The 18703-nt window shown below is 38.1% G+C and overlaps 1 protein-coding gene across 1 annotated transcript in view; it reads left to right on the top strand.

Moving 5' to 3' along the window:
• Positions 1-18703, top strand: part of RAB3C (RAB3C, member RAS oncogene family) — a 142297-nt gene that overhangs the window by 104110 nt on the left and 19484 nt on the right. The window contains exon 4 of the mRNA XM_084503805.1: positions 15404-15528. Coding sequence (XP_084359931.1) covers positions 15404-15528 — 125 coding nt within the window. The remainder of the gene's footprint in view (positions 1-15403; positions 15529-18703) is intronic.

Raw genomic sequence — 18703 nt, forward strand, 5'->3', positions numbered from 1 at the left:
AGGATCTTGCCTAGATTTCCAGCCCATCATGGTCTCTCTTTGTTGTGGAACACGGTGGTTAGTTAATACCATCAGGTAATTCAGATACATCAGTCTTCTCTTTTAGCCTTGCTTAGCTCTGCTGATCAGAGTAGAAAAATGTGTGATTATTCCCCAAATGCCATCACAGTCCAGTGTGGCATCATTCACAGATGTGGTAAGATGAGGACTTCTCTTCATGTGGAGATTCTGATATAGCTGTCTGAGTTACATCCAGCAGAACTAGATGCAACTCAGACTGAGACTGCTAGAAGCACTTGAACTTCAGGTTCCCTGCATGTGCAAGCAGTTGCATTGCTTTTACCTGGTATTGTTAGGAATTTTAACAAACAAAATGGCTGAAGTTTTCTCTTTTTAAGAAAATAATGAATTATGGGATAATGGATGCTGAGACTTTGCATAACAAATCAAAGCTTCCAAAACAATGGGTAGAGTCATTCCATTTTGAGTAGTCATCAATGACCTGGTACAGACAAAGTAAACATAAGGAAAGAAATGTGTGTGTGTGTATATATATATATATATATTTTTTTTTTTTCCCTCCATATCTGTGGCAGTTAGGTTAGTTCCCTTGTCTTCCTTTGAATACAAATGCTTACATTTGCATGTGTTTAGTGCTTAGTTAACAGCTCTTTCTGGACATATGTAGTCAAATGATTCCTACAGAGCTAATTGCTGCATCACTTAGCATTCTTACAAGGATTTCTTAATGATTGTGAGTGATCCACAGAATCCCAATTTCCTTAATTACATCTGAATCCTTACCAGCATCTGCACTGTGGGAAATGCAGGTCCCTGCACCTAACATCTTTCTAGTTCCAGGCTGGGGTCTTTACACGTTTCTAATGGTAAGAAACAGACAAAGCTGAGCCTGAAACTCTGTTTAAGGTTTGGGATGATGTCCATGAGATTTCTTCATGTACAAAGACAATCACATTGGCTTTGCTCATCTGGTGAACATGCCCAAACCTCCACATAATTCTTCAGGTCCACATCAAGCTTGTCCAGATACCTAAAGAAGATAACACGTTGACCTGCCCTTGCAAGAAGCAAGATGAAACACATTTTCTTATCACCTGTCCTGAGGATGCATAGTTTATACTGAAACCATAGGGATGAATACAAGGAGAATAATACTCTGTCCACAGCAGAGACGAAAGAGGAGAGTCCCTCTGCTCCTTTTGAGAAAGAGATCAGATGGTGGGGACCCTACAGGGAAGGGGAAAAGGAAGCTGGACAGCGGGATATGGTGCCATCTTGCCCCAGACTGTAACCCTTTTGCAGTTCTGCAATACACTCACAATTGTACTCAGCTGTTCCCATGATCTGCCACAAGTTAAGTCCTCTGTTTTTCCTTCATGAGTTGCAGATAGCAAACATGCCTTATGGAATCAGCCTTGGCTAGAAATGTTTACCAATGAAGTTCACTTAAGTTCGTTAGCTAAACTGTCCCCTGAGTGTTACAGCTCTGCAGAAGTCTTTCTTCGGTGTGAGATAAGTCTGCTTGGAGGCGTTTGCAAGTTTACATCTGTGAAGTAGAGGTGTATGGGAAGCCTTCACCTGATACTGTTATTCTGTAGACAAATCTTACAGTCTGTTAGTGAGTTCTGTAACCTTAGGGACCTTGACAGCATCCAAAGCCGTGGGTGAGACTCTCAGAATAAATTTAGCTGATATATTGCAGACATCCATATCCAAATTAAATGCATGAGGATCCCTTTTAGTCAGTGGCAAAAAAAAAAAAAAAAAAAGACACTTTTAGCTCATTAGTCATCTTATTCTAATGTAATTGTCTACAGTAGACCAAATGACTTGCACCCAAAAAGATCTCTGCCAGCCCATCTTTGTCACAGCTGCAAGGAGTTGTGACTCAACTTATCTCACTCTGCCAAGAGAAATCTTTTAATAGAGATGCGATTATACTGGCAAAAGTTTTGCTGCTATGTTTTGTTTTGTTATATTATCAGGGTTGGCAGTGTATGACAGCAAAATACATTTTCTTCGTGTAGTCCCTGCTGGAAATACTTTCTGGTAAAGTGCAGCCATTTCCAGTACTTCGTGCCTTATGAAATTCTACTGTCCAATTTATTCATTCACCCATACTGGTTTGCGACATTAGGCTTTCATTTCTGGAACAGTACATAGGAAATATTTTATTATCTTGATTTTTCTAGTACGTTATTTCAGGAATCTTATCTCTCATAATCCTCTACCACACTGGGGATACAGAACAATTTCACTGCTGAGCTTCCCATTTTGTGACACTAGCCTTTCTAAGCCTTCTGTCCTAAGATTCCTGTCTACCCAAAAGGCATGTTTGATGCACATAGTTATGTCCTCTGAGGGGGGTCTCTAGCGGTGGGAGTCAACAATAAAAGTGTCAATAAGACAACATTACAGTTAGTTTTTGTCACAGGAAACAAGCCGTAACCTTAAAATGTGTTAGCTAGCATGGTTTAAGTGATATGTTATTAAGCATTCATGGAGACACAGTGAGATAAACTTTATGAGTATTCAACATGATCCCTAGAAGGTAGTTTAAACTATTATATTGAAATGCTACTGTGTTCAGTTTTCAAACATTTGGAAAGTTTAGATCTCATCTCCAAATTTCACACTTGCATATGTTGCCAACGTCTTCCACCATATTCAGGGCTTCTTTTTGTCTCTGGCTTCTGGGGTCAGGGACAAGCAGTGCACTTTTGCTCCTTAAGGACTGTGATAGATAACAAAAGCCCAATGTATGAAAGCTACACAAAGACATTTTTGTTGTTGTTAGTTTTTTGTTGTTGTTGTTGGTTTTTTGTTTGTTTTTTTTTTTTGTTGTTGTTTTTTTAACTTCCTTGCTTAACTTCTTATCCTAGGAACAAAATCTAAAGTCTAATGCCTCTCATCAGACTCTGACTCATCAGAAATAAACCTGCAGTTTACTTGCTGGCAGGGTAAGTCAGCAGGACAGTCCTGCCATCCTGTGCCAGGCAGGCTGTGGACAAACATTTGCTGCTGTTGTCTTTTTCTCCTGGCAGCCCTTACAAAAAGAGTTTTGAACAGCAGAATCCCAAAAGCAAAGTGTGCCTGGAGGCTTTAAAGGAAAACTTACCTTTGGAGCCTCAAAGAAAAAAAAAAAAAGGTACAATCATATAACTAATATTTGTCTGATTAACCGGTATCATTTAACAGCTGTATTAAGGTAGTTGCCATTTTGTCAATACGCTTTCAGGTATCTGTGAGAAAAGGCAAAAGCTCAAGTGTTCAGATGAAAACTAGGCCATAATGACTCAAAATTTCAGACCTCAGGTCTTTTGTGCTTGCAGGTATACAGCCTCACAGTGAAGTTGCTTCCCAACAGGCAATGTTGCAAGGACGCAATGGTGGCATCTCAGTTTTGAGCCTTCATAGCTCCAAATTTTTCCTCAGCTCTGCCTCCAGGAGATAACAAGCTTAAGGTTATTTAAGACAAAATGTTGGTAGGATTTATACCAATTCTGGTGTAAAATGTAGCATTTTAAAGGACAAATATTCTCTATGTTTTAGTAAAATAGTCCAGTCTATCTCATCAACAAGTCAAATAATTCATATGGTAGACCTGACATGTGGCTTGTATATTGGAAGGATCTTTAACTAGGATAGTCCACAATATTTTATCACAGGTTTCTCCCTTTACCTTTTCTAGTGATTTAAATTAGGTCTCATTTTCTTTTTTTTTAATTTCTTTGTTAAAAAATGTACACCGGCATCTCAGAACACAGTGTATGTACATGTAAGACTGAGTTCTTATGAAAGATGTTATGCAAAACACTGAATAAGAAAAATAAGGCAAAATAATCTAACAAGATCAGATATAAGAGAAGCAATAGAATAATTCTTTTTTTTTTTTTTTTTTTTTTTTTTTGAGAAAAAGAAAGCTAAAACAACCGAGGAAATAAAATCAAAAGTAGTGATTTTGAGAATTGAGAGAAATTTGGAAGGCATTACTGGCAAAGCAGACAAGAAGGGATTAATAGCTACAAAAAAAAAAAAAAACAAAAAAAAAAAAAAAAACAAACAAAAAAAAAAAATCGAATTTCTTGAAGATCTGACAGTAAAAAGTCATGGAGAATTGCAAATTCTCCATGCAAATTGCAATGGAGAATTGCAGAATTCCAAAGAATGAGATGTTCCCTAAAGTAGGGATTGCTTGTTGCTAGATAATTGTCATATATGTTGCCAGTATGAATATGGATTTGCTATTTAAAAAAGAGTAGAAATGAAAAATAAATCTGCTATATTACAGCTACAGGACTATTGATGGTATTAAAAACTGAGAGAACTTGAAAAAAAAAAATAAATAGCTACCTCCAAAACACTATAATTGTGCTGGTGCTCTGTGAGGCAGGAGGTGGGAGGCTAAAAAATAACTCCAAAAACAAAAGAGGCTCTTTGTAATAGTGCCATCTGGGGTTATGGGAACAGTTGTTGATGCTGTGAAGAGGAAAGTATTAGATCCAGTCATGCAGGACCAGGAGGACTTGCTCAGTTTCAATATCCCTTCTCTCTCTCTCTCTCTCTAAAATATCAAAAGCATGTCACTGCAAGAAAGAAAAACAGAAAATGTGAGAACACATACATATGTGTCTCTATATATTTCCCAATACATATATACATGGACACAAAATGGCAAGCAAAAGAAAATAAAAAAAAAAATTAAAGTGACAGCAAATTGCTCATTTTCTCAAAAGTGTAATATACTCAAGCAGATACTGTAGTTGCTTTAGTAAATGTCTTCAGTCCTCCCTTATCTCACAGCTATGTTTTTTCAAACAGAGGAGTAAGGATCAGCTGTATTGATTAGGGTCATTACTCAGAGTTCCAGCGACAGCCTGTGCAATCAACATAAATTGGTGATTAACAGGATCGTTTATTTGGAAGCATCTGGAACATGAAACCTAGGGGACAGTCAGAAGATGTGTGACTGGAAACTGTATTTTGCCTTTTATTGTTTCCATGAATATTATTTTGCCTGAAAATACTTTTTTTCTTCTCCTTTCAAGCCCTAATCTTTGATTGTGTGCACTGTGCATGTGTAGTACTAGCTTTGAAGGATGATAATTTAACCATGGGTTTCTCAGTGGGGAGAAAATTAAAATGTACAGCCTTTTGTCTGTGTGGTGAGTTACTAAATCACTTCCCACAGTATGGCACAGCTTGCAGCATTACCCATGACTTAAAAACTCTTCATTAACATGTATCGTTATTGTGTCCCACTGTGAAAAATGTGTTTTACTAGTTGGTCTACTCATAAGTAAATCTCATTGTAGAAGAGAACTTTTTGCTCCTGTGAATAAGAACTAAATATTGAAATGTATTTAATACTGTTTTGTCATGACACAAAATAGAAGAAGTGGGTTGGAAGATCTCTCTGCCCTTATTGCCTAACACAGCACATATTGTCTTTTCTCTGCTGTCTGTGTAAGCATCTGCTCAGCTTTTCCAAACAGAAAGCCTGTAAGAGAAGTATATATTACACATCAGAAAAAGAAATAAATTCACTTGGCTTTGACAGGGTAGAAAAATTATTGTCTTTCATTGATTCTGCACATCTTCAGCCAAAGTCTGTCTTGCTCAGGAGTATGTCAGAAGCTTCTATACAAGTACTCTGTCATTTGCCTCCAAGACCAAAAGCCTCTAGGGTGTACAACATCAAGGTAACATACTGTATTTTGGGACCATACTCCACCTAAGGATGTTCTTAGGCTTACTGTCAGCTTTTTACATGCCAGTTGTTGGCGATATAAATAGGAAAACATCTCTGCTGGTGGGCTTTTCTTCTAAAGAAATAGCCAGGAGTACTAACTTCTAATACTGTTTGTTTATTTATTTATGTGGCAAGTACATAATTGGACTCCTGCTACACTGGTGTTGTAAAGCAGTTTCAAGGTATGTTTAACAGTGTGAACAAAGCAGGATGGAGAGATCATGCAAAAACAAAGGACGTCTACAACCTGATTAATACAGATTAAGCATGCCCTGCAGGCTTGGTCCTTCTAAAGTGACTACAAAAGAATTACAGCTTTTGAACATGAACATCTTTTGCCCACAACATATTAATTTGACATCGTATACCATTATCCTGTGGACTTACATTTTAGTGTCAAAAATGAATCTTTTTCTGACCACAGTCACCTAATACTGTTATTTGAAACAACACTGTACAGAAAAGGAATGAAAGCTAATTCAAGGGCTATTAAGAATATTATTTGTATATTACATTAAAAATGAAATGTAATTCAATAAAGTGCTCGGCAGAGGATTCTGGATGGGAAGGCACTTCCGTGGGTAAGGTAAGAACAGATAGTAATGGTTGATTAGAAAGAAAGGAAATTCTGATTGATGAATCTCATTGATGCTTATCTCCCATCTCAGGCACTACACAGAATTATGTAGTTATCAATAACATGTCAGTTCTTATTGTGTTTTATTAAAAGCAGACCCAGGTCATTCCCAAGACTGGATATTATTGAGGAAGCATATATACCCCTTCCATACAGGGGTAGTGGATTGTCACTACGAAAATTTCATAAGAGTAAATATCATAAACACAGAGAAAATCAGTTTTTATACTTTTAGCTATTCTCTCTTCATTTCTTTGTTCATTTTTTTCTGAGTAGCCGAACTTTTTGCAAAATGTTGTTACACTTATACACTTATACAGTATTATAAAAAATAATAAAATGACTGGATTCATTTTGATTTTCTTTATAACCTGACAAAATTGAAATGTGGCATGTGGTTTTCTAAATAAAGTTATGGCTTTAGAAATTTGTAGTGGAGTTTTCTGTTAGGTTAATTTTTGTGGTTTGTTCACTGGCAAAGCTGAATTTATTTTGCTTAAAGTAGACCTTCCTACTGCAAATGTGCAAACCTGTGATGTTCTGTGCAATGTTCATTTTGACTAGTCTGCTGACTGAAAATGAACCCAATATTTGTTAGTGTCATACCTGTCACACAGCTTCAGCATCATCGATTTATCTTCTTCCAAGGGAAGGTTAAATGTGTAGCCTTTCATTGCAAGGTCTGCACTCCTAGACTCTGCACAAGGAAGATAAAACCTGTCAGAAGTGACAAATCATTGGTATTCTGGTTTATTTGAATATTGACTTATTTCACAAATGTAAGGCATTTTTTTTAAATTAATTTCAATCCAGAAAGAAGACATAATATTGTGTAAATAATAACAGAAACATCAAACACAGTCAGCCTTGGCTAATATTCATGTATCCAGGTCTGTTGCAAGAGTAGAGAGATTGGTATATTCCATTTTTGCTATTACCTTCACTTCTCCCCAGTTTCTTTTACTTACTGCTTTGTGGTACTGAGGATGGAAGTTTTGTTTTGGTTTTGTTTTTTTGTTCCCCCTTTTGCCCCTCCATCCATTTTCAATACTCCTATGTTGCTCTGACATCTTAGCTTCTTCTCTGTTGTCAGCAGGTGTTGGTACCATCACTGAAACATCTCAAAATCAGTATGCTTGTCATGTACTCTGATTAAAAGTGGTGATGCTAGGACACCTGCTAGTTTTGAATCCTCATGGGAAGGGCATGCCTCTGCACAATTCCCCCATTACAATCAGAGGTTCATCTACCTCAGCTTTCTATATTGATAATTAAATTATATATTGATTGCTTTTCTTGATTTTCATTAGTTGCTTCAATAATTATGAAGGAGTTCATGAAGGAAAGAGGTAAAGGAATTTGCATTAACCATAATCATTGAGCTTTTATGGTCCTCAGCTCTATCACACCAGAATGATGAAACAGTAGAAATAGTTTAAAATTTGCAGATACCCACAATTTGCACATCAGTAACTGAAGGAGGAAAGATCCTGAGCTGTTTCTCAAAGCTAGTTCTGATCTGGTTCTTGGGGCTGTGTATTATCCCAGCATTTATCCCAACAGTTTGTCAAAACTGGCAAACCTGGCAAAAGTTGGTATCTTCTTTTCGATATTATTATTGTTATTTCTAATTATTGCTTGCATATTCCTACTATGCCAGTAATCATGGCAATAAGGAATCTATTATTCAAATGAGCACTCAAAAGCCTGAGGCTATTCCAGGACTCTTCTGTCCTGTTTGTTTGTTTGCTTGTTTGTTTCCTTTTGCTCCGAGTGCTTTAAATGTTTACACTAGCACTTTTTTCAAAATCCCCATCAGTAAGGTTTTGTTTTGTTTTGTTTTGTTTTTTCTTCTGGGAGCTTTTTGTGCTTTGTATGGTTTATCTCATGCTAACAGTGGGTTATTCTGGGGGACAGATGGAAGGCCTAAGGCCCTTTCTCTCCCTGCCCTCCTTGCAGCAGGGTCTGAGTGCCAAGTGCAGAGCAGCTGGTACAGCGCCAGCTTCCAAATGGCCACTGAGACTGAGTCTTGCATTCATTTAATCTATAGAAAAATCCTGTACTAGATCTATCTCCATCACATCCCCAAAGTGAGTGGGATAGAGAGCAGAGATGGGAAATCTTCAAGGGGCATTTCTGAAGGAAAAATAACCTATCAGGTTTGGTGGGAATAATAGGTTTTAGGAGAAATATATGAGGCTATGGGAAAGGAATGGAACATATGGTGCATACTGAAGTGTAGAAGACATTTGGTAGTATGAGGGAGACCTCAGGCTCACCCTGTGGAAAAGACAGCCTTATTGGGGAGAGTGCCAGAGCTCCTCCCAGACAGTGAGAGTGGGAAAGGGCTCCTGATGTGATGATCCTATCCCCTGGAAAGATGGGAATGGCAGACCTGCCTCTTTCCATCCCAGTCTGTGATGGGGGGAAGCTGTTCCGTACCTTCCCACATCATAGGAAGGGGAATGAGGGAACAATATTCTCCATTGCCTCATTTACAAAAGGAAAAAGGAGAGCCAGCCTTCCTGCCCAGAGGTGGCCAGGCAACCAACACACTCATCTGCAAATAAAGGGCAGGAGTTTAATTGTGGGCACTGTGTGCTTTTGAACACACCTCAAAACTCACAGCTGCTCCTCTGACATTCTACCTTACCAAATAGTTTAAGAAACCGAGAAAGTTTTAGAACAGATAACCTGGACTCCACCCCAGGTCCTATCACTACCATGCAGCCTCTGATAATTTAATTTAGCTAATGAGCTTTGGAAGAATCACATTGGACACAGAGATGGGAGAGTTTTTAGGATCAACCATTGAAATAAACAAGACAGTAGCTTCAAAAATTAAAAACGTTTTGGTAGTGTTTTTTTTGTTTTTGTTTTTGTTTTTTTTTTTTCTGGCAGTACTGTGCACTCCAATTAATTGCATCCTTCTTGCTGAAACCAGAACATCAGACGTACAACGTGTTCCCTGAACTTGCTGGAAAAAATATTAACATGGTCCCCTCTAGAGTATTAGAGTATTTTCATTAAGTTGATTCTGTGCTGTCAGTGTATGTGGCTTACTACATAATAAAAAACTCAAGGAAATTAGCTCCTATAGGGATTGTATATGCCCTTGGAGGTCTCTGGGTCCAAACAGTAGTATGTGGATTACAGCTGGCTCTAAAAGCTCATATTCTTGAGAGATATACTTACTCTATGAACATATCTTAATCTAGAATGTTTGTTTGTCATCCTTGCTGTCTGTGGGTAAGAATATACTAGAGACTATTCTGAGATAGATTAATGCTTGTTCTGGACATATGAAAGTTATTAAAAAGTGATCCTTTGGAGATAATATTCAGAGTGAATCCTCTGGTATACAAATCAGTGGATACAACCTGAAATGTATCAAGATCAGGTACAACAAGTGGCAGGTTTAGGTCCTGTAGCAGTTCCTGCATTGTACAATGCAGTGTTACCCAGGAGTAGCTGAGCTAAGTCTGTTAGGGAAAAATACATCATGGGGCATGGCAGCCCCAGAGAGGCGAGGCTGCTGCAGCTCCATGCTCCAACTGGCAGTGTGTCTGAAGATGCCTTTCCAGCCGGCACATAAACACAGAGCACATGTATATCCCATATATATACGTGTACATATATATACACATGGTTGGTCACCCAGACTCACAGACAGACATGCAGAGTATTCACATGAACACAAACAGCACCAACAGGCTCATCCTGTTACCATCCCTGGCAAATCAGGATGGACATCCACTAGCAAGAATATGTATAAGTATACAAATATATTCATACACATGTATATGGTGTGGATCCACATATACGGTGGGGCACTGACACTCAGACTGCCCAGTAGCTGCTCCTAGTTGCTGGTCTCCCCAGTTGCTGGCACCCAGACATAAAAGTCTCTCATGCCACAGCCCCACTCCAGCTGCAGGTACAAAACATCTGATGTACACAGGTGCACACACACAGAGAGGCACACACACAGCTGTCCAGGACTCCCCTAGGCACTAGTAGCCAACTCCCCCTTGCTCTTGCCCTTAGAGACTCCCCCTGCTCACAGGCCACTTCACCTACTCACCATCTAGGCTTGCTCAAACTTTGCCAGTGTGCATGCAATCCCTCACACACCTCTACTCACTCTGTTTGCTGCAGCATCACCAGACAAGGGTACCAGACAGCCAGCTCAGCACATCACAGACCTATTTTTTTTAGCTCTTATGCTTCTATTTTGCCACACTTTTTCAAGCCCAGATCACTTTATTCCTTCCCTTTTCCTGCCTTCAATTCCTCCTCTCAACATGCTATAATGTTCTATGCAATCCTGAAATGCTCATCCTCTGCATCCTATCATGTGTACTGTAACCCATGGACAGTAACCCCACCAAGCCCAAAACCTTGTTGACCCATAGTGATGAGTGTCAGGTCTGGACCATTGGGCCTCCTGGGGCAGTCCTGGGAAGGGCTCAGAACTGGTGTTCCTCCTTCTGAGTCCTTAGTTTGGGTTTCCACCTGTTTTCTGCCCCTGTCCTCCTCTGGGCTTGTGTATGTGGACATTTGACAGACTGATGGCTCTTGTGATAGACCTGGGAGCAGCTAAGACCAGGATATGATTTGGGTTCCTTAATCTGCCATTGTCTGTCTGTGCTACTTTGTGAATGTGCAGATGAGCTTTTATCACATAATTTAACATGAAGAGGTCAGCCTGTTACAACAGTAACATCACAGCAGTGCTACCCACACTACTCTGTGCTAGTGACCAGCATCGCAGCTATGTGGATAGCTGGGGCTGTGTATTTCTGAACTGCACTCCATCACCCTGTGCAAATATGCCCTGTATGCTGCCTGCACACACACACATGCAGACACACAGACACACGCTCACACACACCCCAGTGCTACAGGAACAGCTATTTGAAGCTCTTGTATGTTCAGAGGTGGGGGAATACAATGGGTTTCTGCATTTAGTTTAGTTTAGTTTAGTTTAGTTTAGTTTAGTTTAGTTTAGTTTAATTTACTTTAGTTATTTTGTGGCTGGTTTCAGTCTCCCTACCAAGTTCTTTATTCAGTTGATTATTTTGCAGAGCTCAAGCAGAGTCTAACCTGAAAATAGACATAGGCCTTTGAGCTTATACCTGATCTTTTCCCGAAAGATAAAGTGTTGCAACACAGACCTTTTACCTACTGTTTCATCTCTGTCATGAAGGCATATTTCACTATGCTTTGTTACAGCTAGAAGTGAAATTTAATACTGTTTTTTTGGCTGACTTGGAGAGGGTTGTGCATGATAATAGTGTCTTAATTCTATAACTGTGTTGACTATTTTAAACATGGTAATATTCACTTCAAAACCTGTGTGCTCATGAAAAATGAGGTAACAATGGACAACTTTGTCTAGGAAGCACTGCTTATATTCACTCCTTCAGTAAATGACAGAAATAGCAGCATTACAAAATCCTGTTATAATCTATTGTTCAAATAAGCAATATTTTCAGAAAAAAAATATCATGTGAAATAAGTATTATTATAAAGTAATTCCTAGGAGCAGGACAAGGTACAATGCCCGTACTGAAGAATTGTGCAAATGGAAATAGGCCAGTGTGAGTAGCTATTTCTTTAGGCTTTATTTTAAACAGATCAGGATAAAAAACCTGCCCTTTGAACGTTTTTTTTCACAGAATACTTCAGTCCATCAAACAGAACAAAAAACTTCCATCTGATCTTTGACAGACCTCTGCCATAACAATCCAAAATTCTTTCAGAGATTTATCAATGTAACTTTACAGTATTTTGAACTATTACTGCAAAACACAGTGCTGTTTTAAGATGAGAAAATAGCTTTGCTTTAGTTAACATTCAGCAAGTGCTCTTTTCTGACAGGGATTATGGCAGAATCACAGTACAGGGAGAATGAGTCCTGCGTTGATCACTGAAAGTAATGGATCATTGAACTCCTGCATTAATCTGCTCCTTTAGTGTCTATACATTATAAAAATTCAAGCATGTTGCAGATTGCCTGCCTACCATACTACTAGAATGTGAAAGATTTACAGGGTGAATTACCGTTGACATACACCAGGGCAGTCAGACTGAAGAACTGCTGTATTCAGCTTCCTGCAAACATCAACCATGTCTTTTCATATCTTCAGTCTTTCTGAGGCTAAAGTTCTTTACAAGGACAATGTTTTGGACAATTCAGAAGCTTTGGTCACTTGAAAGGCCATACATTTATGGAACAGCAAAATCTCTTTTTTAAATGACCTGTGTGTTGGCTTTTGTGGAGAATCGCGGGCAAAAAAAAATATCTATAGAAGCCATTAGTGGAAATATATGTCTAAAAGAAAACATAACCATGATAAGCCTATTGTACACATTGAATCCACACTCCTACTGATGTGGGGATATACTTCTCTGATTTATGCAGTCAGTCAGATGTATCCTAGCACTGCAGAGTCTTTCACAAAGCATAGGCGTTTTGAATGATTATCAAGGACAAGATCTCTTCTCTTGTTGGTTAAAAATCCCTACAACTAGAAGACGATACATTAGCAAACCAGACGTAAAAGTCTGAGAACAAAATAAGTGGCTTTGGTAATGAGGAACATTTGAATGCACAGGATCATAATACATAGAATGTATAACATAGTTCATAAAATATAGAATAAAAAATCACAGCTGCAGTAAAATGAAGGGTCTTACATTCTTTATCAAAGAAATTCAGGTAAGGCTAAATGGAACAGAAGTCTACAAACAAGGCTGAATGAATTTTGTTTACACTGGTGTAAAAATATTTTTTCATTCGTTAATTTCTTACATTTCACCTGTGCAGATGTGGTGGTTTCACAATGATGGGCAGCTAAGCTCCACCACGCCACTCTCTCATGCCCCCTCATGAAAAGAAAAGGCAGAGAAAATATTAAAATATTCTAGAATATGCAGTTAATTCTTTCATTGAAATGTAATACTTTATACATTTGCTTTTGAAACTACTTCAATTTCCTGCTGTCATAAGGGATAGGGATTGTCACCAAATAATGGGTGATCAAATCTAAGATATTGAGTCCTTAGTGGACTGACAGCCTCTGACATTTGAGTTACTAGCATTTGCAAAGTCACTATGGTGACAAATGTAACTCTCATTAAAAAAATAATAATAATCCTCTTTTGCTTAACCATGATTTTCCAAAGAACTCAGCATGGTTCCATAAGTACATTCCTGCCAAAATGGATGCATGGTGCCCTTTTTTCCAAGAAATTGTATCTTTACTGAAGTGTAAGTGTAAAGGGAAGTCTGACCTCTGCTTTGGTCATAGTATCCTATGATAGCTCACTCAAATTACTGTAATTTTTAACAGATTTAAAACAGCACAGTGTTCATATCTTAAAAGAAAGACCAGAGTATATTCAGCTTCTTTTTGATCATTCTGGTGAAGTAGAACAACCCTAAAGTCACTGTGATCCTTCCTTTTAAAATTCCCACGCCCTGAAAAGTAGACCCATCACATGTAGCTTAAAGGTGAGCTGCAGCAGGCTGCTTTGACTCATGCCACAGGGCATTGGCACTGGAGCCAGGTATATAAAGATGACCTGAAGTAGTTTCTGTCTATATCCATCTCTCTGGTCCCATGATAAGCAAAGACAGCTGGGAAGATATGATCCATATTCTCTTTCATGGTGTCAGACTACACCATGGTCTTTTTTTGTGTTTGAAGCATTCTGCCATGACTATGTAGAGATAAATTGTTATGTGTTATGAGAGGGGGGCACTAGTGAATGTATCACCCACATGGATCATTTTTGCAAATGGTTAGGAAACCGATTTTTAAAGCTATTAAATCTTCTCTTACAGAGACCGAGAGCTCTGATACAGACCAAGTATCCCACATGTGTAGTTAAGTGGGCTGGTTTCTATTCCAATGTAGTTTTCCTAGGTACCCTGTATTGTCCAATTGACTCTGCATTGATCGTAAAGGAAGAGAAGAGATATCAGCATCCTACCAAGCACTTGAGTCAGAGCCTAAAGCCAGGCATACATAGTCAAGACAAAGACAAAGACAACATGCTTAGAGTAAGCTTATTGCACTTTGTGCTACATTCAAGGGCAGGTACTGCTCTCTGTTGGAAGATGCTGACAGCAGCATCCTTCTTGGCTAAGCCTGAAGCCAGGGCATGGAATTTTCCTTCCTACAGAGCAGGCCCAAGTACTAGCAGAGTACTATGTAGAGAGGTGCTACAAGCATACTCCTAAGCTGCCCTTTGGTGTATCATATTCAAATTGCAGAAGAGATTTTTGTAGGGTGAGCTCTTTCACCATCAGCACTCAACATCCTCATAGTGTTCCAAGGCCTAAGATACTCTTATTCAGCTGTAGTCAAGACTAGGGCTTGAATAATTTAAATGGAAGGAAAACTAAAGTTCATTCTCAGCCTCTGACCATGGTTTAATGTACAAAATACATGTAAATGTTGCTGTCTTCCTGGTATATCAAAGAGCTGTAGTGGAACGTGCTGGAGAGAAACAACAGAAGGGAGACAGAACGGCTTTGAAGTTTTGCTGATAAATTTAGATCCTAATTTTAAAAGGTGAAAGATAAGATATGAATAAGCTGTTGATTTTGTTTCAAAGCTCTGGTTTTAGATGATAAATTTTGCATTAAAACGTGAAAGTACTTTTTTTAATTGTGTGGGAGAAAGTGTCACAGCTTATTTCTAAAAATACAGAAAGAATGTTGATGGCAGGAGAAAATGCTGAAAGATTGTCTTGTTTTAACAAACAAAAGTAAGACCGATGCTGACATTACCCCTGTAACAATAATTCCTGAAGATAATCCTTAGTTTCTTGGAAATCTAGAATTAAACAGAATCACGTTACCCTACATGTCAAAATCACTATTGTCTTTGTTTGCTGTGTTACAATTCTGTTTGAAAATGATTTAAGGGGAATTTTTGCTTTGCTTTGACTTCCATTTTTCTCTCTGTCTTTCTTTTAAGGTCAACTCAAATCAAAACATACTCTTGGGATAATGCCCAGGTTATTTTGGTTGGTAACAAGTGTGACATGGAAGATGAGCGAGTAATCTTCACCGAGAGAGGCAAACATTTAGCAGAGCAACTTGGTAAGAAAAAAAAATGCCAAAAGCTGTATGATTGCTTGTACAACTGCATGAACTAATCTCATTAATCACTACTTGTAATGAAATGTTCATGAGACACTCACTGTAAAGAAATACAAACATACAATGCCTCCTTTTTGTTTCTGTAGACTGAAGTCTAAACCATCCATGTTGGTATCACTAAAACTTTAACATCATTAGATATTAAACATCTGTCTGTAGATGAACTTATGCAGAGTTGTGACGTGTCTTTTAATTTGTCCGTAAGACCAGTGCTGGCTCAGAGGCTTAGACATATCTAATACATTTCTTACGCTGCTTTTTAGATAGGAAGTATGTTATGGACTTTGTGGTAAACAGAGAAAGATTCTGTATGTGCCTGTGAATACATACAATACATGTATCTGCAGGTATATGCAGATGTGCATATACCATATGCAGATGTGTTCTAGTGAAGGAAAAATAAATAAAACAAAATAAACAACAAAAAACAAAACTAGACAAAAAAGGAGAGAGGAGAAATTTTGTTCAAAATGTGAGCTAGAATTTCAAGAACTTGAATATTTGGGTTGTGATTTCCACTGCTAATAATCCAAAACAGAAAGACACCAATGTCCAACTCCCAGTGCTGTCACTTCACTTACGGAACACATAGGTAAGTTACACAGGTGTGTAAATAAGATGAACTTCTGTTTCACGGAGCCTCGCTCTAGCAGGCAAATGTTGTCCCTGCAGAAATTTACAGAGCTGTGAAAACCTCTGATTTTCCTGTTTCTGCCCAGCAGTGATATTCTTCAGTATTATGAGATGTTTGGGGGTGACCCCAGCCATACTGCAATGGAAAAGTTCCACAGCATCACAACAGTACTGCCCAGCCCATTTTTTCTCTGAATTTGCTAATCTCTTTGCTGATTTGCTAAGCATGCCCAACAGTTGTGGAAATTAAAACCTGGAATCACTGCAGGCTAATTTCCATGGTGTAGTGGACACTAGATTATTATTATTATTATTTAAACTGACTATGGTAAAGGCACAGGGTAGCTTCTTTTGAGTGATGTGCGTAACTCAGATATCCTAATTACTATTATATGGGTATTTTGGGGAGAAGGTATTTTAAGAATGCTTGCATAGGAGCCAGCAAAAGAAGGTGATGTTTCACCTTTTTTGGCTGTAATCCCATGCTGTTTATTTTAAACATGTATTTTCATAGCTTGCTGACCTCATTTTTAAAAAAATATTTTTCCTAGTTCTACAGTTGTTTGTCCTGGCAAATAATTTCATCAGAATGACAAACCTTCCTATCTTGTCTGTCTAAGTAAGCATATGAGCAAAAGCACACCTCATAAATATCCTTTAAAAATTACCATAAATTAGTCCTTGAAAGGTGGCAGAAAAGATTTAACAGCAGGATGAGGAAGTCAAGACAAAATGCTGACGTTTGTGAAGAACTCAGTTTTTAACTGAGTTTTTAAACAGTTTTAACTGTTTGCAATAAAATCAAAAAGGTTGCCATAGCATGCTACTTTAACAGGTGGTACCTTTCTTTGCAGAAATACCTGTCACACTGTATGTATTGTAGATATGTATATATATGTTGTTCACTTTGTGATCATTTCTAATATTTATTTTTTTTATTTATTCATTTTAATAGACTCTAGAAAAGTGTGTTCAATGGTGAAAGTGATCCAAAAACTGTATCTGTATATTTTACCCCAAATTTTGACCAGGCACTAAAATGTCTGACACTCAGTAAGACTGCAATGTCAAATTTGAAGATTTATTTAAAGTCATATAACTAATCTGAATTGCTAATCCTCAAAGCATTTCTCTATAGAAAGATTAATGCAGTGAGTTGACAAGCAATCCCCAAGGTCATGAATTTAGCAAGACGAGAAGGAAGTTTGCATGGTAGACAGTCAAGAACCCTCAGCTGTAATAAACAATGCCAGGAAAAGAAAGGAAGGAAGGAAGGAAGGAAGGAAGGAAGGAAGGAAGGAAGGAAGGAAGGAAGGAAGGAAGGAAGGAAGGAAGGAAGGAAGGAAGGAAGGAAGGAAGGAAGGAAGGAAGGAAGGAAGGAAGGAAGGAAGGAAGGAAGGAAAAGAAAGGGAAAGAAAGGGAAAGAAAGGGAAGGAAAGGAAAGGGAAGGAAAGGGAAGGAAAGGGAAGGAAAGGGAAGGAAAGGAAAGGAAAGGAAAGGAAAGGAAAGGAAAGGAAAGGAAAGGAAAGGAAAGGAAAGGAAAGGAAAGGAAAGGAAAGGAAAGGAAAGGAAAGGAAAGGAAAGGAAAGGAAAGGAAAGGAAAGGAAAGGAAAGGAAAGGAAAGGAAAGGAAAGGAAAGGAAAGGAAAGGAAAGGAAAGGAAAGGAAAGGAAAGGAAAGGAAAGGAAAGGAAAGGAAAGGAAAGGAAAGGAAAGGAAAGGAAAGGAAAGGAAAGGAAAGGAAAGGAAAGGAAAGGAAAGGAAAGGAAAGGAAAGGAAAGGAAAGGAAAGGAAAGGAGAAGAGAAGAGAAGAGAAGAGAAGAGAAGAGAAGAGAAGAGAAGAGAAGAGAAGAGAAGAGAAGAGAAGAGAAGAGAAGAGAAGAGAAGAGAAGAGAAGAGAAGAGAAGAGAAGAGAAGAGAAGAGAAGAGAAGAGAAGAGAAGAGAAGAGAAGAGAAGAGAAGAGAAGAGAAGAGAAGAGAAGAGAAGAGAAGAGAAGAGAAGAGAAGAGAAGAGAAGAGAAGAGAAGAGAAGGAAAGGGAAGGAAAGGGAAGGAAAGGGAAGGAAAGGGAAGGAAAGGGAAGGAAAGGGAAGGAAAGGGAAGGAAAAGAAAAGAAAAGAAAAGAAAAGAAAAGAAAAGAAAAGAAAAGAAAAGAAAAGAAAAGAAAAGAAAAGAAAAGAAAAGAAAAGAAAAGAAAAGAAAAGAAAAGAAAAGAAAAGAAAAGAAAAGAAAAGAAAAGAAAAGAAAAGAAAAGAAAGAAAAGAAAAGAAAAGAAAAGAAAAGAAAAGAAAAGAAAAGAAAAGAAAAGAAAAGAAAAGAAAAGAAAAGAAAAGAAAAGAAAAGAAAAGAAAAGAAAAGAAAAGAAAAGAAAAGAGTAGTGAGATAGATATCAAAACTATTGTTTCAGGATTTAAAGCAAACTCTAACTCCTGGGATATAGAATTCACTCTTCATGCAAGTAGATTATGCTGTATTCCCATCTTGA

Source organism: Aythya ferina (assembly GCF_964211825.1).
Source record: "Aythya ferina genome assembly, chromosome: Z".
NCBI lineage: Eukaryota > Metazoa > Chordata > Aves > Anseriformes > Anatidae > Aythya > Aythya ferina.